At 25.7% G+C, this 23,014-nt stretch overlaps 2 protein-coding genes across 2 annotated transcripts in view; one reads left to right on the forward strand and one right to left on the reverse strand.

Annotated features, from left to right (window-relative positions):
* The window catches only part of LOC129618840 (UDP-glucosyltransferase 2), a 43,577-nt gene extending 40,018 nt beyond the window's left edge, over window positions 1–3,559 (forward strand). The window contains exons 4-7 of the mRNA XM_055533893.1: window positions 1,853–2,149; window positions 2,234–2,901; window positions 2,960–3,082; window positions 3,152–3,559. Coding sequence (XP_055389868.1) covers window positions 1,853–2,149; window positions 2,234–2,901; window positions 2,960–3,082; window positions 3,152–3,287 — 1,224 coding nt within the window. The 3' untranslated portion in view covers window positions 3,288–3,559. The remainder of the gene's footprint in view (window positions 1–1,852; window positions 2,150–2,233; window positions 2,902–2,959; window positions 3,083–3,151) is intronic.
* Window positions 3,560–6,144: 2,585 nt separating this feature from the next.
* On the reverse strand, window positions 6,145–21,150 carry LOC129605145 (sensory neuron membrane protein 1-like). Its single transcript, XM_055518695.1, has 8 exons — window positions 21,004–21,150; window positions 20,774–20,931; window positions 19,766–19,913; window positions 19,438–19,692; window positions 18,754–19,053; window positions 9,880–10,083; window positions 8,154–8,329; window positions 6,145–6,523 (listed from the first exon to the last, which is right to left on the reverse strand). Exons 1-8 carry the CDS (start codon window positions 21,142–21,144, stop codon window positions 6,259–6,261), a joined length of 1,647 nt encoding a protein of 548 aa, XP_055374670.1. The 5' UTR covers window positions 21,145–21,150; the 3' UTR covers window positions 6,145–6,258.
* Between the last annotated feature and the right edge of the window lie 1,864 nt (window positions 21,151–23,014).

Genomic DNA, 23,014 nt, shown 5'->3' on the forward strand with positions numbered 1-23,014 from the left:
ATGTTATTTAATTTGAAGAATACAAGTTTTTTAATTAATCAGTGGTCATCAAGTAAAATCATTTTAAGCAAAAAAATTAGTTGCATCTGTCAACAATGAAATCATAAAAATATAACTGTAATTACTAAGTGTTTGATTTTGATAACCATTGACAATTATTTTATATGATTATTTACAGTAAAACCTCTTTTATTCAAATTCTTAACAGATTCTAATCAACGATTGAATATGAATTTTACTCAAACTGTCAATTCAATAAAACGATAAAACAAAGTATTAATTTTATCAAAATAAAAGTACATAAAACATTAATAATATTTTTACTAGATGCTTGCTATAATTAAGAATAATATAAACAAAAAATTACAAAAATTGAAATTTTCAATAAAATTTTTAAAATTTTGTTATATAAATGGCTCTCTTAGATTATTTCCCGAATTTGAAGTGATATTTTCAAGTTTAGCAGCTAAAATTCATAAATTAGCAGCTTGGGACATGCGCTAAAATTCCATAAAATTTTATGGCGTATAATTTTTAGGCAAAAATAAAATGATAATACGAAAAAAATTAATTTTTTAAAATTTATAATGTAAATCCTAGAGTACACAAAACATAAATTGTATCAATATTTCAAACCCCTCATAAGATCTTTTAAAAGCTTTTTGTTTGAATCTCTTATCGGCTCTACAACGGGAGTTATAAACTAAAATACGTGAACAATTAGAAATTTGGTCAAAATTCATTAAAATACTCGTACCTGCCAAAATCGTTGAGATCCAATGTATCCTAAAATATCAAAAATTTACAGTAGGCGGTTGAATTTATTAACTTTTGATAACGCTGATTCCCTTAAACTTTTTGAGTAATTATTCTTTCAAATGGTAAATCCAAGGACCAATAAATTTATCATCTATATAATTCATATAAATATCAGTAAAATTTATTTTTTTTTATTAGAATTGTTTTATTTTTATTGGAATAAAATTTCTTTCTCTCTTCCTCTACTCCTAAGTTTATTTACTATTAAATTTTGACAAATAATGTTACATTTCGGCAATCTTTTTCTTCAGTGCTTTAAGTTTTGTGTAACTTCTATAAAAACAAGAGGGAAGTAGTTTTCTCATTGAAGAATGTACAAAAATATAAAAAAATATTTTTAGAAATTTAGTGGTAAGATTTCTCCTGAATAGTCTATCCTTTCTATTCTCTCTTTTTGGAATGAACAAACGAAAACAGTTAATAGTCATGTGAAAACTTGAACTTGAAATTTAACACTCTATATTTTGTCATTTGAATACTGAATTTAAGCTTAAATATTAATGTGGTTCCATTTTTGGTTTAGTTCTGATATTTGCGATATTGCGCTCAATAATTTCAAATTTGAAGAAAGTCAGTTAGTGTTTAAGTATTTTTGTCAAAAAATCAAAAGTGATTTTCAACGCGCTTTATTAAATACTATGTATAAATTATCCGGATTACATGTTGTAGAACTATCAATATATCACGTTAGTTCCCCAACACTAGTACAAACAACAGTTAACAAAGACGACACGGTAATTTTATTACAAATTCAATTTTTCTCAAAATGACTATCAGTCATTTTTTAATTCACTTTATGGTTAAGAACATTTCGATGGAGTTTTCTAATGTAGAGCTTTCTAATGTAGTTCACTTACGGAATATTCTTTATTGAAGAACACATTTTTATTTTGAGTTTAATTTATTCGAAATAAGTATAACAAAAATGTAAACGTGAAAATTAAAAACATAAACGAGGAAAAGATAATATTTTTTTTAAAAACATTGAGTAATCAAAATATAAATTAAACATAATTATTCATTTTCGTTTCAGTCATGTGAAGCAATGTTAGAAGATGAAGAAACCAAAGAACTCCTATATCGTACATTTGATTTAGCAATATTAGATGGAGCATTCCCAGAATGCGCTCTTGGATTAGTTTATAAACTTAAAATACCATTTATGTTTATTAATACAGTTGCGTTTTATACTGGTGCGTTATCAGTAGCTGGCAATCCAACACCATTTTCAATAACACCAGCATTTTATGCACCAATTTCAGATAATATGAATTTTCTCGAAAGGATATCAAATGCAGGCATGATAATGTTTGCATATTTTATGCATAAGGTCTGAAAATACTTTATTTGTTGTTGAAATTATTACTATTTTTTAATAAACTATTAAATTTTGTTTAACTTATTTAATATTCAGTTTGTTGCAATGCCGCCAGTTCATATGATATTAAAACAAAATCTCGGAATGGATGTACCACATCCATATGAAATTGGAAAAAATGTTAGTTTTATATTACAAAATGGTCATTTTTCTGTAACATATCCAAGACCATTTCTACCAAATGTGGCTGAAGTTGCATGTATTCATTGTAAACCAGCGAAACCCTTACCAAAAGATTTAGAAGATTTTGTAAATAGTTCAGGTGACACTGGTTTTATATATATTTCAATGGGTTCATCAGTAAAAGCAGCAAATATGCCAGAAAAATTAAGAAAATTATTAGTAAAGACATTTGCCCGATTACCATACCATGTTTTATGGAAATGGGAAAGTAGTATAACAAGTATGCATGATTTACCAACAAATATAAAATTAAGAAGATGGCTTCCACAACAGGATATATTGGGACATAAAAAGCTACGTGCCTTCATAACACATGGTGGACTTTTAAGTATGTTTGAAAGTGTTTATCATGGTGTACCAATAGTTTCGATACCAGTTTTTTGCGACCATGATGCAAATGCATTTAAAGCTGAATTAGATGGATACGCTCTTGTGTTAAAACTAGAACAATTAACTAGTGATCAATTATATAGGGCTATTAATCGTATAATCCATGATCCGAAATATAAAGAAAATGCAAAGTAAACTTTTTAGTACTTGTCAAAAGTTTCTTATAAGAAAGTTTTTATTTCCTTGTAGGATACGGCAGAAAATGTTATTAGATCAAAGAACAACACCGCTTGAAACTGCAGTTTATTGGACTGAATATGTTTTGAGACATAAAGGAGCATATCATTTGCAATCACCTGGAAGAAATTTAAAGTAAAATTGAAATTTTGTTAAAATTTGCTGATTGTTATATTTTAAATGTTTTCCTTTGTTTTCTTTTAGTTGGATTCAATATTATTTAGTTGACATCGTTTTAACATTAGTGGCAGCCGTTATTTTATTGATTTTTATTTTAAAACGTTTATTAAAACAATTAGATTTTATTAGATTTCAAGGTACAAAACAAAAGAAACTGTGATTGATCTATTAACCTGAAGAAACAAAAAAAAAACAACTCAGTGATTTTTTTTAATCAGTCTAAAATTATAGTTGTAAATTTAATTTTAAAAATTCAATTCAATCTAATTTAACTACAAACAAAATATTTTAGAGATCACCTTTTTATAGAATAATTAAAATTAATGAGAAGTGTTATTTACTCTTAATTGAACATTTGAAGTTCAACATCACCTTTAATTCGTTTCCTTTTAATCTTTGAATTCAACAAGCTAACTAAACAGAAGGAATATACTCGGAATCGTTTTATATAAAATACTGTTGAAACGAGTCAATCCACTATAAATTCAACGTTTTTACTTTTCCAAAAGCAATTAATTTTTTTAAAAATTCCTTAAATAATTTAAATTACCTTAAATTGTTGATATTATACCTAATTAAGTTGAATATTTTAGTAAGATAAAGAGGATTTATTTACATAGAAAAATTTGAGAACAAACGCGATACTTTTAGTTTATTAATTAAAATAAAATTTTCTGGAAAAACACCTATACGTAATCATTTCTTATCAAAAAGCAGTAGATCATTCAAATTATTACCATGTTATTCTTCAAATATCGATTAACAAAATTCAATTCATTCACATTTTAGTCAAAACTGTTCCATCATTTAAAAACGCTACCATATATAAAGAGGATTTAAAAATATTTTTATTAAATAAAATTTTCAAAATTAAGATGTTTTTATTAAATGTAATTTTATAAAGCAAAATGTATCTACCTACATAAATTGCAGAAATCGGAAACATGCTAAATTTCTTTCATTTTATTTTTTTGTAAAACTTTAGTTTTAATTTGTACCTGTTAAAATTTTTAATATTTATACAAGAAAAAAAAATAAAAATCAAACAAAAAGTTTAAAATAAAACCAAATTATTAATTTAATTATAAATTTTTTAAAAGTTTTGAATTTAATTTTGCCACTGATAAATAAGCATTCCATGCTACGATATAATACACCATTGTATAGAAAATCGAAATGTGTAAAACTTTTCAGGTTCACGTTAGTAGAAGGCATCGAAATTTAATGGGTTCGGCAATTCATTGATGTTAATGAAATTTGACCAAAGATTGACTTCATATAATTTTCGTAATGACGTCTGTTATTAGGAAGCAATGAACAAAAATGGGGTCCTTAAAAAAAAAAAGTTCTGAAAAATGCTATTTAACTGGTTGAAGGTACGACCTACAAGGTATTTTGTATCCTAATTAAATTTAGCAATTCACAATCGTTATAAGTTGCGGAAAGCTAGATTTTTAATTCTTAGAAAAGATGTATAGTAGTACTACATTTCTTAGAAAAGTAATATTTCTATGAAGTATTTCTTTGAAAAGTAATTGCTCTCACTTTAGTTATTCAATTCAATTAAATGTATAATTATTGATTAAATGTATACAATACTCGTATACATTTAATCCAATAGATTATAAATGGCCTTTGCTCTACCTATAGAAAAATATCTAGTATCACAAAAGGGAAGTTGATTAGTACGGCCACCTATCAAATTTGAGAAGTTATTTTGGTTGCTACCGACTGCATATATTTACCGACTGCATTGCCTACAATAAGGGAGGTTATTTGATCACACCAAATTTCGCATAATGAGTTTTCGGTGGAAGAGCTCATCTTTATTGTAAGGAAGTCTAAATTAACTATTTTTAGCAAGATGTCGGTCTGTCGCGATCTGTGTGTGCACGCGTGTATGTCAAGTTCAGCTGAACCAATTTTGATGACATTTTATATATGAGTTTATTTTGGCTGTATTGCGGATTGATCAACTTTTGAACATTTCAAGGGCCTTTTTACGAGCCGATTTTTTTTATTTTTGCGCACATAAAAAGAAATAATTAAGTAATTTTTTTCAAATTAAATATATAAATTTAGGGTATTAAAACAACAAATTTAAAAAAATTTTTGAATTATCAGGGTTTGGAAACTGATTTTAACATATAATTTTGTACTATATTTGAGAACCTAGTTGTAGAAATTTTTTAAAATTTAACAACTAAATTCTTTTTGCTATCGGAAGTGAAAGATCAACTTTTCATGAAATTTGAGCCAAAACTATATCTTCCTGCGAACGCTAACTAAAAGCTCAGTAACGTCCTTAAAATCTGAAGAAAATGTTCAAAGAGCATTATTATAATTTTATGCAATATTTTCACAAAACTTGACCTAGCGAACGGTTATGTGCTGAACACATCGCATTCTTCTATATTTATATTTAATTTAAAAGCGTCTGTCGTAAAACAATGGAATACTTAATCAGTATATGTTTTCCTTAAAAAATTACTTGACTTTTTTTTCCTGTTTCAAAAGCCTTTTTATATGCATTATTTATATTAAATATAAAAATATTTTTCATTGTTTTAACTCATAAAATAATGAATCAAAGTTAAATACTCGTATTAAATACTTTTTGATTCTAAATAGATTTTAAAATACTTACATTTTGATTTTTCTTTCAGAAAATTTTGTAGTATTTAATTTAATATTAATTTTTTAAGTAAGGAAATTGTAATTCAATACACGAATCTTCAATTTATATTTAATGTCAACTTCCATTGTATGTCTATGACATATGCTGTTACATTAACTCGTAAAAATTATATTAACTCTCGAAGACCGGTATTAATTAAGAGCGGCAGAGAGTTAAACTAGTAAATTATAATTCAACTGACCAACTCTTTATTACGAAACACATTACAATTTATTTACATCAAATTTTTTTTATTAACAAAATAATTATCAATAATCATTTTTGAACTGTATTTTTGAATTATTTCATTTGATTATGCAACATATACGAAAATTTAAAATACAAACATTTCATTTAAAATTTTAAATAATGAAAAGAAAATATATTATGTACCTAATAACTAATAAGTTATAATAATTATTGTAATCAGAAATTTAATTAATATTCTTCTTATTTAATATTTTACTGAATTATTCATTGTACTATCATTTGATTTTTGTCTTTCCAAAATATTTTTGGTCCCACCATTACTCTCTGATGCCACAGTATCGTTAAGTTTATTCACATTAAGATTAATTTTAAAATTATCTCCGACTTTTTTCTGACTTTGAACTTCCTTTATTTTTGGTTTAAGTGAATTAAAATACATGCACATTAAAAAACCAACACCTCCAAAAAATGTAAAAGTCCATTTTAGAGAATTATTAATTTCAATTGTCCTTGTATTTTGAAAAAGCAAAAACGATAACATAAAACAAATTATTACTAAATTAATAAATAAATAAAATAATAAATTAGTAAAATGAATAAATCGCACTTATATAATAATACAAATGAATTATTTGAGTTAAAAATATGCAATAATATTTTGTAATACTCAAAAATGGCCATATTTTTAATTACATTTTATTAATAATACAAAATAAAGTAATAATCTTTTAAAAATTTATAGTTTTCGTCTTAAAAACGACAAATTGTTTTAAAAAATGGACAGAATTTTATTGCTATGTTAAACTGAACAATTCTAAATAAAGCGAATAAAAGGTTGAAATTCATATTACAAGTACGAGTATTTCATTTTTACCATATTGGTTTTGAATACAATTTTATTTTTTTAATGAGTACTCGTAGTGTATAAATTACATATTTTTGTGCAAGCTTCATAAGAATAGTATAAATTACACACATTTCATTTGGAATTCTCATCTTATTTTCACCTTATATGAGTTTTTAACAATTGAAATAAATTTTCCTAAATCATTCCAAACTTATATGAAAATTAAATAGTTTTATAAATTTAATTTCTTTATCACGTGGCACATTGAAATTGTTTGGTGTCATATTTATACCCTTATTAGGATCGGCGAAGCAAATAGCTGGGCGAATCGAATGACAAAAATGTCATAAAAAATTATAATCGGCGAATGTTATCATTCGCCAGATCCAAAATGTTACTACCGCAAGACATCAGAAAACCTACTGAAAATAATAAGGTTAACACCAAACATATGTACATGGCTTTTGTGTTTTTGCAAAAAGAATTGGCTTCTGCTATTTAGTAACGTCGGATTTATTGTCCATTAATTTATTTAAATAATTTTTTAACATTTAAATGCTCGAGTTGTTTTTGGTTCGTTCTTTTCACGCTTAAATTAATATTAAATAATCAATATTTTTTACAATAATTTGTAGAAATTTATGAACTTACTTTACAGATAGTTTAGATTTTTTCATTATATCACTATAAATGCTATAATATCCAATAAAAAAAACTCATGTATTATTTTGATTTTTTATCCGCCAAACTTGTCACAGAAAATTTTCATTCGACAGAATTGAATGCTCGTTTGTCTAAAATTAAGGCAAATTCGCTAATTTAATGCCAAAAATTTGTATTCGCCAAGAGTTTCATTCGCTTCGCCGATCATAATAAGGGCCTTAATATACATTTTCTAAAAATAATGTAAGTAACTATAGCCCAGTTTAATGAACTCTTATCTAAATTTTTTTATTTCAATTAAAACTTTTCGATTATTTCAAAATTGTAAGTTAAATTGAGAAGAAAGAATAAAAAAACTAAAATTTCTTATATAATAAAAAATGCTATAAATGCTATGTATTTCATATAAGATAATCTGTTAACAAATTAAATCTCGTTATATACGAAAATCAAATAAGTATATAGAACTGATATAAGAATGTTAATATTTTGCAATTTTTATATTTTCATAAAAGCAATAAAGTTTACCATTTTCTAAATCAAAATACATAGATAATACAAAGTTCCTTTGAAAATTCCTTTGAACCCAAGAATTGATTTTGATTTCATAATTAATCTGGAATACTTACAAAAATAATTTCTTAAACATATCTGCATACGTTTTATTTAATTCTGCACTCTCTTCAACCCAGAAGAATGGTAATATCATTTTTCTAATATTTTTCATTGATTCGATTTCTTCAACAGATTCAACATCTAAATTGAATTGTAAACGTTTTGCTGCAGACAATGGTGTACCTGTCATCTAAATAATATTATGTTTATTTTATAAAAAAAGAATAAAAAAATTAATTTCGTATTTTAAATTATGAAATAAAATAAACTATTGTAATCATTAACAGAAACTTATTGCACAACAGTAATAAAAATTCAAAATATTTTTTATTATAATTTTTAAATCCTACTGAAACTTCAAGGAGAAATGCAAAATAGTAATTTAATAAATTTGGGTCAAACCAATGGTTTGTAATTTAGCACTTTTCCGTTCAACAAATGAAAATTCTAAGAACAATCTAGCTATGTAGTGTATTATAAAAATATGTTTTGTTCGGATAGGAATATATTTTAAAAATTGCATACGTTTAGGATGAGCGTTGTTTAATACATTGCAAAAACCGAAAAAAAATTGAAAGAGGCGTTAATATAATGCTCGAATTTAAGGGCTAATTGCGTGAATTAAGAAAAATAATTATATTTTTTAAAGGGATGGCATTTACAGTTAGCTTTCTGCATTTATGGAAATTCGGAAAAGTTTAAAGTTTCGGAAATATAAGCTACCAAAAATTCGAATTTTACAAATTTCGAAAGGCGATAACTTTAGAGAGGATGAAGGTGGAAAAAATGGTCTTCTAACGAAATGAACTATTTATTAGTGTTTAAAAGCTGCTAAATTTTCAGGCTTCTAAACCTTAACGTCTGGAAGAAAAACGATATCAAAAATTTGGAAAAAGGTTTTAGATAACGATAAATTTTAACGGCTATTTTGTTTTCATAAAGTTCAAGTATGGTATGTCGTGGCAGAAAAAGCAAACCACTATTTTTCTATCATCAAGAGTGTAAAAGTTTTGTAAACATATCCAGGAACGGAAGGACGGACGGACATAATGAAACAAATAAGTACTTTTTTTCAAAATTTTTTTTTGAAAATGTTTATTTGGAATCGACATTCTGGTTCTCTAAAGAAAAACTATTCCATTTTTTCGCATTTCTGGAAATTTTAGGGTTGCTAAAAGCTATGACTTGATTGAAAACGGAATGAGTTTCTCACAAAAATATATTACGTCGCTCCAATCTTTATTCAGTCAATATTTGCAGGAAATCAATAGCTTAGGGATAAAATTAAAAAGATTGTAGAGACGATAGGTTCATTTTTCAATACTGAGCTGCTTTAAATAGATCAACAGAAAAGCGAACGTATTGACCGACACAAATAAGCACATTTTTGCCAAAGTGTGTCGGAAATGACCTAAAAAATTTCATATATTTACTTAATGCACATTATTTATATTTATGAAAGCTGAAATTTATGTTATTTTTAATATTTTTTTTCAAGAAATTTTGAACTTTTTTCAAGAAACAAATTTGAGAGCGATACTAATCCATTACAATTTTTACTTAACAATTTCTACTGAGTTATTTAATTATTTAATATATTTTGTTTATAAATTAAACTAAATTCGTTATCCTATAATCAACAAATAAACAAAATTATATAATTTATAAATAATTGCATAATGTATATGTACACTTTTATTTATTATGTACATATTTACAATATTCAAGTGAAATTCTTACTATTTCATATTCCAAATAAATTTTATGGTCTTTTTCATTTGGTTTTAATCCAGTGACTTCATCAAATAATTTTGGTTCAGCAAGATACAAATGTGGTAATGAAATAACTAATGGGCCACCAACACATTTACTTAATGCCATAGTTCCTTTAGGTGGACATCCATCTGGTGGATTAGTACAGTAACAATGTTTCTCTGGTTCGTTCTGAAATACACGAAGAAAATATTAAAGAAAAACTTAAATTTAACAAATTAAAAGGTCGTCTTTAAATGGGAATTGCACAGTTAATTACACAGATAATTAACAAAAAATTGATTAATATAATTTCATTAACGCTTGTGTCAAGGAGTTCCTCTTGCTGAATGTAGCGTTATTCAGTAAAGAAATAGTCAAAAATGTTTAAAATTTTCATTTGAAACTAGGTCAATTCTACACGGTTTCCTAGATACAGGGATTTAGAAAAAATCTTGAGGGAGTTTTTACTTACTCATATTATCTGATCTAAAAATAATTTAGACTTCAAATAAAGTTTCTTGAATGAACTCATTTTTTATAATACTATTTGGAAACTTTATGCAAACAGACTAATTAAATGAAGTCAATGCTTATATAGAGCATATGCAGAAGTTATTTCAAAATCGTTCTTATGAACTTATCAGACGGATTAATTCGATACATCATTATTAAGATTGTTTACGAATTAAGGTAATGGAGCCACTTAAAACTATAAATTTATATTGAAAGTGATATTCAAATTACTGTTCAAATTAATGTTAATGAAATGAAATTAAGGTCTACAATCTATTTTCATATAATTTATTCCTAATTAAATTAAAAAAAAAGATATTTTCATTAAATTCTGTTTTATTTTCGTTATTCTCTGGTATAATAATGTTTAACAATAAATAAATTCACAATAAAAAACTTTAACATTTAGTTTAAAAAATATTTAGTTAAAAATATTGTTTAATATTTTATTTAATTCCTCAATAACAATTAAAAAATGAATTAAATGTTTGAGAAATTTCATAGATATTTTCATTACATATAATTGGAAAGAACTTCAATTATTAAATTAATTTAATAAAGAAGAATTTTCAAAAATATCCTGGAAAAATCTTTTGAACCGAAGGAAAGAATACAATATTTTCAATTTATTTATTGAACTTGATTCATTTGTAATTTAATTCTCAAGGATCCAATTATTAATTATACCCAAAATTATCAAAAACAAATAGTAATTTTATAGGTTAGTAAAAAGCAGCTATTATTAACACAGCATCAATTGTAATTTAAAAATTCTTCAAAAACTAGTAATCCCTTTTAATTTTTTTTCTCCTTTCTGTAATATTACACTAAACTATATCCCTATTTCTGTTGCTATTACGTAACATTTAAATTTGAATACAACATTAAAAGTTAAATAAAACTTTGGTTAATATTTTTTTTGTCAGTTTAAAACCCCTTCATTTCATCTTAAAGTTAAATTCCACAATCTTCAATAAATAAGTACAATAAATTCCGAATTAGTACAAGCTTTGCAATAATTATTTAATAAATTCGGCTATAAATGTTCATATGTTAATCAATTTAAAAATGGATTCTTCTATATGAATAATCTTTTGTTGCTGGACCAGTAACTCTTGATGTTGTACTGATTGCAATATGATCATGATGTCTTGGATAACCGACAATTGGACTTAATCTTGATGTTGTATAATTATGTTTTGGTATCGGATATAATGGTGTCCATTCATAACGGCGTGGTAAATTTTCTGATTGATATGGTGTTATTCTTGGTATGCATTGCGAATTAGCATAAAATTCATATCGTTTTGTGATTGGATCAGTTCTTGGAATTAATGGTAATTTAATTGGTGATATCGGCCGCTTATGTAATTCTTTTTTTAATCTTTCCTCCATTAAATCAACGTGCCGTTCATGTGCATCCATTGGTGTATGTTTACCAGTTTGTCTTTCTAAACTGGTACCACGTTTCGCTTTCTGTACATTTAAGCATCTTGAAACAAATTGTTGATCTTCAAGCCGAGCTTTTCTTAAATTGTTTTCAGATTCAGCTAATAATGCTTCAGCGATAGCATTAGCTGATGCACCACGTATTGCTGTCTTTAATTCTGGTGTTATTTCGGGTTCTTTATTTAAATCTAAACGTCTTTTGTAACGTAATAGACGTTCACGTTCTAAACGATTTAATTGTTCGTCAACATCTTCATCACTTTCACAGTAATGTTCTGAATGGGTACCGGGTGCCGTTGTATGTGACACTAATTTTAAATTTAATGGTGAATCAAACCTTCTTCTTGGTGTTGTTATCATTGGTGATGTACGCATTTGATTTTGTCGACTTAAACGTATAAATTCAGCTCTAGCTGATGCTGAACGTGATAAACAATCCATATCGGCACCTTCATATGATGGACTCAGACGTGATGATTTGAAAGCAAAATTTGTTAATGGAGGTGTTATTGCTCTATATATTTTTGGGTCAAAATAATCCGTTACAGGTAAATAATTTGTCGTTGGACTTGTATATCGATTTCGTTCGATATCTGGTGAAACACGTAAATATCGATTACGATTATGTGCCATACTTTAAATTAATTTATTTTAATATCCTTTTAAAATAAAATTTTACTTAATTTTTAATGAAATTTTACTAATTTGAATTAATTTTAATTAAATTTTCATTATATAATTTTAAAATATTATTGAATTTTTTTTTTTAAATAAAATAATTTTTAAATTCGATTCCGTTTATTGTTGTTGATCCTTCAAATTGCACTTATAGACTAAAAACAAAATTCAAAAATCACTTTTGGGTTAAAAAGAAAAATGCAATTTAAATTTTAATATAGAAAAAAGAAATTCTTTTTTTAATTTTTTTTCACACTTTTCACTTCGTATTACTTAGAATTTGTATTTAAGTATAATGGAACCAATGGTAACCTTGTATTACAGATAAAACACATAGTATTTATTTTTATCTTGCTATTGTGTATGTTTTTTTTTCGTTTTTTATATACGTATGTTAAGCTAATTAGAAAAAAATGCAATTTCAAATATATTGTGCATTAAGAAAAAAACAAACAAATGCGAACTATATGACAATATGTACGAGTACATATAATTTAAACATTTTTTGGTGCCAGAACAGAAAAACAATGTACCACATACATAACTATTCGAACGCAGCGACAAAATATTATCAGCAAATTCATTGCATTTAACAAAATAAGAATAACAGCAACAGCAATGTATTCAATCAAATTAAAATTTGTGATTGCGTTTGTGCACGCAGATCGTAATCATACGTAAGTATACGCACATACGCATATACACGGGCATGTATGTGTAGCATGTTAAAAGCATTCCGAATGAAATTTAGTTAATGTTGTTTCTGGCTTGCAATTTCTATTGTTTGTTGTTGTTTTGTTCTTTGCTTACTTATTAGCTTTATTATCTAAGTATTGTTTTCAGTATTTTGTGAAAAAAATAAGAAAAATGTTGATTTAAAACAACAAAATTTTTCTATTTCAGAAATAGAATTTTTTTTAAGACAAATACTATGTCAGATTTAAAAAAAAATTATTTAGAATGAAATTAAACTGAATTTTTACAGACCTACATACATACAGCTTTACATATTATATATTATTTAATTATGTATGAAATTTATGCTCTGTATTACAAATTTGCTACCTAACAAATTTGCAAATTAAAAAGACACAAAATTTAAAAATTTAAATAATTTATGTTATAGTAAAAATCTAAATTATTCTATCCAAGGATAGTTACAATTCAGTTTAGTATGCATAGATGGTATATATAGGTATAAAAATCAGACAATATATATACGTAATAATATATGTATAAAAAAAAGTGCATACATTGTACATAAAGGGTACGTGTATATACGAGTACATATACACAAAATGCTGTTACAGAAAGTGTGCGCTAAAATACCATTATTTTAAGTTAAGCACATTTCCTGTAAATTTTATATACTAATTCTAAACAGAAATGGAACATTGAAAAATGAAGGAAATGAAGATACCATTTAGAGATTTGGCTGTGCACCACAAAACTAAAAAATTTAAGTTCTTTTAATCATAATTATTTTTGACAGAACCAACCAACCGTAATAATTTAAGTTCCAATTTAACAACAAATTTTACTTTTCTCAAGCTATTAATGTTACATAAAATGCAATCCCATTAATATTATAGTCAATAACATTAATATTGATTTTAAAAAATTTCGATTTTCAACAATCTAATAAGGTCCATTATCACATAATTATGGACCCACAAAATGAGATTATTGAAATGAAGTCATATGAGGTTATGGACTCACAAAAAATTAAATGTAAAACTCCAGCAAGGCCGAAATAAATGGCACATGACAAAATATATTGATAAGTCGATGGATTGATTATTCAAATTAGAATAAAAACCAATAACACACATCCAATTAACAATGTGTACCTTGCCAAATCAATTTTTAATTTTGTTTGGAAAGTTACGCATAAATAGTGCATATTTTTAAAAATTTTTCTTTTTCTATTACCCAAACACCTTACGATTCTCATTATAAAATAATTAAATTTTTGAAAGAGAACAGGAAGATTTGCCTTTTAAATTAATTATATTTAAATTTTATAAATATACCTATATATGTATGTATGTAAAGTATTTTGAGTTTAATTTTTGATTACCGCATACTACAACAATTAACGCCAGTTCAATGTTAATTCAACTTGACATTTACTATTTATTTTCTTTTTATTTTTGGTAATTAAATATTTTATAAAAATGATTTCCTAATTTTTTTTTAATTTTTGTTTTTGAATGAACCTACAGTACATATTTTGAAAAAAAAGTGTTACAAAACAAATTAAATTAAATAATTAATTAATACATTTTTCGTTGATTAATTTTGTGAGAAAATTTGTATAATCAAGATTAAGGTAAACATAGAATTCCGAATACAAATGTAAACAAATTCGTCAAGAAGAAAATCGGTATTGAGGCAAGACTGATTAGTTTACCATGTTTGCGGGTAAAATTATTAAAGGCCATTTAAAACAACCATTATGCCGAAATAATTTAAAGAAAACATTCCTGTTTCAACTAGCAAACTAAGAATATGTTATAATAAGCATATAATTACTATAGTTTGTCTTGTAGTTCTCATCTTAAATTTCTTTTTATTTAACTTTGTCCACCCTCTCTTATTAGTCATATTTTTATATCTTCTTAAAAATTGTTATTATTTGCTATATTCTAGTCACATGCATTTTAAATATTTTGAATGTAATCAATAGTTTCATAACAGTTTAAATTTTATTTCTTTTGGACTAAATTTTGCATTAAAATCAATTTGTAGCTGCGCATCTAACCTTTTCTTAACCTTTTAAAGATGCAAGCGTTTAAAAATAAAAATTAAACAGAACAATGACTACTGCCAATATGCGAAAAAAAAATCATTTCTCTACGTAAAATTATTTTGAATTCATTTTCAATTTACACAACAAAAAAAATTATTTTTTTTTTTTTTATTTTCCCAATATTGTATTTCCTTTATAGAAATATTGGAAGAAAATTTAGTAATATATGCGTATGTATAATATGTACATGAGATTCTCTATTTTAAAATTTTCAGTCAATATACCTAAAATAATAAATAAAATCAAAAATGACCTGAATTTGATTTTGATGTTCTTAATTTTATTTAAAACTCGAATTTTCTATTGAGGCTATCCTGATTTTCAAAATGCTAATCCGAAAAGCTATATCAAAAACTTATGAGAAATATATAATTGGAGTATTTACTACATAAAGAAAAGCAAAAAGGCTTAACAACCCTTGTTTTGAATATTTGTGTTTGTCAATTGCTTAATCGAAAATTTACACAAATATGTCATTTGTGATAATAAAAAAAAAATCTAATGTAGCCAGCACATAACCGACCGCAATGTGTGTCTCCTAGTTTAGTGAAAGTATTACAGACGATTATGAAAATCCTTTTTGCACACTTCCATTCAATTTTAAGTAAGCAAGCAAGCTTTTAACTAACATACTTAGAAAAGTATAAATTTGTCTTTTAGTAGAATTGCGCTTTATGTCACCAAATTCCATAAAAAGTTCATCAGTTAGTTTCGGTAACAACAAGAACTCAATATTAAATTTCAAGAAATTCCGTAGATATGATAAAAAAATGTAGAATCGGCCCCGGTTGGGTTTCCGAAGCCTGATCTCTTCAAAAAATTTACAGATTTATTGCTTAAACACCCTGAATTTAAATATTAAATTTTAAGGAAATTGGTTGATTATTTTTCTTTACTGTAAAGTTGGCCTGCACAATTATCCATTTCTCGAAGTCTGGTATGTTCCAAAAATTGATCAATCCGTGTCATACCCGAAATTTCATGAAAATCGGTTCAGCCAAACTTTTCTCTAAAAGTAGTTTATTTAATCTTCTCTACTATGGAAAAGTTTGGTCCCAAGGAAACATCCAAAATTTAATCCATCACATAACCTAACTTATTATATATGGCTGCGGTAGCCCGGGGATACTCCCAGCCCACTGGGTTCCCTTGAAAAACTACTACAACTACTACATTTATTGTATATAATGCAGTCGGTAAAAAGCAAATTAAAAAATACGTAGAATTTAAAATTTTTAAATCAATTAAATGTAATTTTACTATCTTCATTAAATTAACCAATCCATATTATTATTCCTTTTATTATGGGTAACTAATTTATATTATGGATGTTTGATTTAAAAATAAGCGTGAGGCGACATAAGCTGTGTATTAGAACTTAGTGCCGAAATAATAACGTACATACGTTGAGTAAAAATAACGTGTATAGCCAATTTAGAAATTTTATATATTGGACGTATTTTATTGAATTTCAGACTTTAATAAAACAAATAAGTTCCAGATCTACATATATACGAACGTTCTAATAAAATATTCCCTAAAATTAGAAGAAAAAACAAAACTTGTGTCAGTGCAACCACGTGTTTTACTAAATTTAAAAAAATAATTGAAATAATTAAAAGGTATTTACACATTAATCACCTGTTTTTAAAATAAATAGTTCTTAAATTAGCTTTTCATTTAAAATCACACAATAATAACATTTATATACATAAACTATTGAATCGAAAGCAGATGAAACTTACTTAGAAATCACTTATTTACTTAGAAATCAATTGAAATATTTGACGAATGTTTCATAATTCCTTTAGTTACCAGCAGTTCCCAAAAAATTTTATTACTGTAAAGTAATACATGCATATATTCTATTTATTCATATTTATTTCCCAAAACAAAAATAAAAGTTTCTGATTGTAAATTTGTAAATAATTTTAGTTAATTTAACTTTTTAGTTATTTTAATTTTTTTAATTGCTAACAACCAATTACTTCAAAAAAACTTACTGTTTCCAATATATTGTATCTCTAATTATGTATGCTAAAATCATCTAACATTACAATTGAATCAATTTTTATAAAATTATATTCATTTTAAAAACCAGGATTAAAATTAAATAAGACTGAGCAATTCGCCGAATTTAGAAAATTGCTTTCTCGTATTCTTAATAGTAATGGTGATTTTTAAACCCGTACGAACGTATGTCCGTACAGGAATAACGAATGAACGTTTTAGTATACCCTAAGTTAAATATAATGGTCTGAGATATAGACATGTAGAAGGTATGTTTTCGATCAGCGTCAAATTCTAAGTCGATTCAAACGTGTCTGTCCGTCTGTCCTTTACTTTGCCTGTTCGTCCGTCCGTCCCAATAATAACTCAAAAAATAATTGAGCTAGCTTATAAAGTTATTAAAGCTATATTTTAAAAATTGAAGAAGCTATGGTATTGAAATTTCGCATAAACAAATACATAACTAGAGCCAATTTCTTCGATAAAAGTCGTTGAAATTGCTTGGCTCCTTCTGGTTGGTGGTCTGGCTCCGTACTACTTTAAAAGCTATTTGGCTATATCTTAAAAACTGTTTCAACATGTACAGTACTGAAATTTTACAAAAACAAATTTAGTAGAATTGCAGCTATATTCGTTAAATATGAGCGCTTGTGGTAACTGCCATTCATAACTTCAAAATTTATTTGGCCATATAACAAAAATTATGCAGCGTATTGTTTCGAAACAAATTATTTATTGAAAATTTTGTGGCTACCATTTTCAGTAAAACTCATTTAGATTGTATGGGTTTATATGGTACAACATACTAATAAATAGGCGCTAGACGCAGAAAGCAAGAGGTTTTATAAAACTTTCGAGAAAATTCGAGATTGTGTAAGACACTTTTCCTTTATGTTTAAATTTTTATGAAAATCGGTTTATTGCATAAATAGAAGTTTTATATGTTTATCTTTCGTATGTATAAACTCGTTTTTCAAAAAACGACTCCATTTAGGAGATAGCTTGTCTTTAAAAAATGTTATGTCACACTTACTTTGCTTGTTTAAATTACTTTGCTTTCAAAGAAGGTTAATTTACGAGAAACTTCAAAAATTTCTCAAATTATTTGTATGTTAAAGTGTAAAAATTGCTTATCCCCGCCCTCGTCACCAATATGTTATTACAATATCGCATACTTAAGAATCACTGATATATACTTTTTAAAATATGTATTTAAAAAATCGCTGGCTCATTTAATATTAAATACGAGTACTATTTTAGGTTTAAAAGTCAATTTACTTTCAAAAAATGAGTAATTTGTTTGTTTGAAATAAATTTCTAATTAAAGAAATGAAATTAATTAAATAAAAATCAACAACAAAAAGTTTAAATATAAAACACACAAATGATTAACTTACTTTGAGATCACCAAAATCTATTGTATACCTTAACGTCTTTATACCCATAAATGAACTGGGACGTTCATAATAAGCTCCTAGCGATATACATAGATCTGCAGCAAATGCCCATAGACCATCTTCTTTTTTTAAAAATGGTGGAAATATTGTCGAGTCCGTTCCTTTATATTTATTGCATTCACCACCTTCACCCCAAGTTACTAATTCTTCTTCATCATCAAATAATAATAGACGACCAACATCTAATGATCTCTTTTTACCACGATAAACTGTAAATTTTCCAGCATCTGTTCCATTAGCCTTTTAGGATAATTAAAAAAAAAAATTTAAATTATAAATTTTTCTTAAGTGACTCATTCTTACAAACACTGAGCGAGGTGTTGAATTTTTCTGAAGATCTAAACAGAAAATTCAACATATTTTTTTTTTGAAAATAATTTAGCGAAAGAATTAATAAATGTAGACTTCAGTTGACTACGTGGAGTACGTATAATATTTATGCTAATGAAATAACATTTTCGAACAAAATTTTATGTTATTGAAAAATTCTCGAGCTTCACTTATTTACGTAAAATTTAAATATAAAAATTATTCTAAATTTAATTTTGCTATACACATAAATACATACATATGTATACGTACCAATTAAAAAATAATTAAATATTAAAATCTTGTCATACTTACTCCACCCATTAACGAGAAAACATAATGTGTTTCATTATATTTAACGCCGCCTTTTACTTCACCAGTTGCAAATTGTGTACATACTGCCTTTACTGCAAAAACTTCAGAGCTACAGTCAACAGGTATACCATTAAAAAAAAGATCCATAAATGGTGCTGTATAAAATGGCTTTTCAACTGGAAACATTGTATTTATAGCTTCAGAAACTAATGGCATCATTGGTGCTTGATCACGTTTAACAGCAACTGACAATGGCTATTCGATTTGCGAAAAGAAAATACGATGCAAACAAAAATTTAAGATTGAATTGAGTTGGTCTGCTATTTACCATTACTAGAGGATGTGGAATTGTTATTACTTCTTTCCCTGTTAACGGACATGATTTATCAGGCCGAAAAATGAAAGTGTTTCTCATATGATATGTAACAGTATCTTTTTCTTCATCATCTTCTAGATCATATTTCTCTTTCCATTCGCTACAAAGAAACAAGTTCGAAACTTAATCAGTTTTGTTCTACGGATATTCTAAAGGCAAAATAGAACAAGTTTCTTTTCTTTTAATATTAATATTTCATTTTTTTCAATAAATTCAAATTATTTTCTTAAATACATAAAATAAATTTAAGAATTTCATTTCATTTTAACAAAGCTTACTAAAATAATTGACTTTTATATTTGGCTTTGACATAGCATTCTCATTTGGAAAATTTTTTTATATCAATTAAAATATTTTAAAATTTTCGATTTGTATTTCAGAATAAAAATTAACATTTTTTTTAATAACACCAAATATTTACTAGAATTAACTACTTCAAGTAATAATTGCAATTTTTAATTCTAAAAATATGCAACGGTTAAAATGTACAAGTTGGTACGGAGGAAAAAATTTATTAATATTTTTTCCTAAGTACAAAGTGTTGCACACAATCAAGTGTTCAATTACTCGATTGCCTATTGTTTCACTGAATTAATTTATGATTTTTTTTTTAATTAGACTAAAATCCTTTTTGTTTCAATGGGAAGGGCTTTACTTTTTGCAATTTTGACCCATTTTTAAGTTAATAACCTTTTTTAAAAAATTGTACACCCTCACTAGTTACTTCAGAACTTCTTTTTCAAAATATTTTTCAATTAATTTCTTGAATTTCAAAAGCTATATAAGTAAAACTTAATGAAAAGAATAAGAAGCTGAATATTTTGAGTTAAAAAAAAAGGAATTTCTGCACATTTAATGCTCATTTTACAATTCTTTTCCAATATATATACAAACATATAAAGTACTATGCAAATATTTTATACAATAAGTTTATAATCTAGTATCAAGTTTTATATTTACTCGAAAAAGAAAGGTCCAACTTCTTGTACATGCGGTCTACCACCATTTGTTACTTCATCTGGATTTGTTATATTAAAAACATAAACTTTAAAATCGACTGGAAACGGAACTTTTTCCCAAAGTTTTCTTGTTTCTGATTTCGGTGTTAAAACGACTTTCTATAAAAATAATAATATTTTATTACTAAATTCTAGTAAATTTATATATTTTGAAAATAATATTATTCTTACATTTTGTATTGCTCTTTTCAGAAAAAATGGAAAAGCAAGCCAATTTACCAAAATTCCAAATATTAATAAAATTAAGAAAAATATCGCTAATTTCTTAAAATTTATTTTTAAATTTGTTATTTGTTCAACTATTTCATTCATTTTCAATTTTTATTATTCACTAAATCATATACTCTTTTATAATTTAAGAAATTTTTTTTTGTTTTAAATAACTAAAACTGTAATTAAAAAATACAAAAATCAATTTTTATTAATAAAAAATACAAAATTGTAGCTCTATTCTTTTAAACAGCTACATATTCCTAACTTAATAAATTTCCAATACAAAAATTAAAAACTACATTTAGAAATTATTTTCCTTCAAAAATGTTCTTGATTCTTTATCATATTGTGGCATGTTACCGATGAGATAAATATCTAATTTTTTAATAAATATAATAATCAATTCTAATTTTCTAATCAATTTCAATTAGAGTCTATAAGATCACTTTAACTGATGAAAACTAAAAAATGTACACGCAACATAATCTAAACATATAAGAACACTTACGGTAAAACCAACATTTTATATAACAAAAAATATCATATAAAACTTGAATTTTATTATAATCAAAAATATAGATTCAAAGTTGCTTTTCATATCTAATTAATAATCTGAAAGAATTCAAGAGTTTGCATATCCATATTCATATCCTCTCCTACATGTTCAACATTATATAATGTGGATTTGAGTGTAGCGGAATAACATTTCTACATAAAAATTTACTGAAAATGTTAATTACAATTTCTGACTTCAAAATTTTAGTAATACTTTATCAAAATTCAATTTATCAGTAATAAAAATGCATTAGTTTACCAATTACTCGATATAATAGAGTCAACCTCTGGGTCATGACGAATGTATAGCTGTGAAAATTTGCTTCTCTCAAAAAAATAATGATGAAAACACTTGCCAAGCATTCTAAGAACTCAAATTGTTTTTGTGTTCAGTGACCCATTAGAAGTTCAAGTGTGTAGTGTACTATGATATTTGCAAATAATGTAAAACATAAAAAATAAAATTTATAATTCAATGTCACTCCGAAATGTCATGACGAGTAAACTCCTCTCGTTTTCATGGAACTTTGTTCAGTGCGAAAATAAGTGTGCTGCTGTTTAGTCAGTTCTGCCAAGCATACCATTTTCATTGTACTTGTACCATTTTTTAAACTTTTGTGCAATAAAAAATTATGACTTGTCATAGTGCGCTAAATGTTTAATCACTTTTTATTAAAATGTACCGTTTCTTAATGGAGATTAAAAATTTTTGGCTGTTGATATTTTTCCCAAAAAATATACAAATAATAAAGCAAAAAACACTATTAAGACAGAATGGCATCTTACCACAGAATGGATCGATGGAATTGTATATTTTACTATATCTTGGCCAACGGGTAAAACAGTTATTTTATTATCATGAATACCAAGATTTTGCGAAAACTCCGTAACTTGTTGGCATTGATTTGTTGAAATTTTAGGAATAAGTAGGATCTTTAAATAAAATGCTTTAAAGGCTATACAATATGACTTTTTCACCGAAATTTTGTTAATTGAAACCTTTTTTCGTGGAACTTTTGTATCTTTAAAAATATGGTCCACGCAAAAACATAACTTTAAAATGATTTTTAAGATTTAATTGTATTGAAGTCAAAGAATTCTGTTTCAAATCAATTTTTGAATTCAATTTTTGTTATTGAAATCGGAAATTTTTCAAATTTGAGAAATAATATTAGCCGATGAAGCAAATGTCAGCTATATACATACTTGACCAAAAATAGACTATTTGATTTCAGATTTATTTTCAAATCTTAACTAAAATTGTTATTGATATTTTATTAAATAAAGCACAATTATATTGGCTGCTAATCGAAAAATTTACCCCTAAGTATTTTCATTATTTAACATTTAAAAAATTTGAAAAACTTTTATTTTTCATGTTTAACATTTTTATAACTCATAAGCACACTTTGTT

This window comes from Condylostylus longicornis, unplaced genomic scaffold (genome assembly GCF_029603195.1).
Source record: "Condylostylus longicornis isolate FDR11 unplaced genomic scaffold, ASM2960319v2 ptg000001l, whole genome shotgun sequence".
NCBI lineage: Eukaryota > Metazoa > Arthropoda > Insecta > Diptera > Dolichopodidae > Condylostylus > Condylostylus longicornis.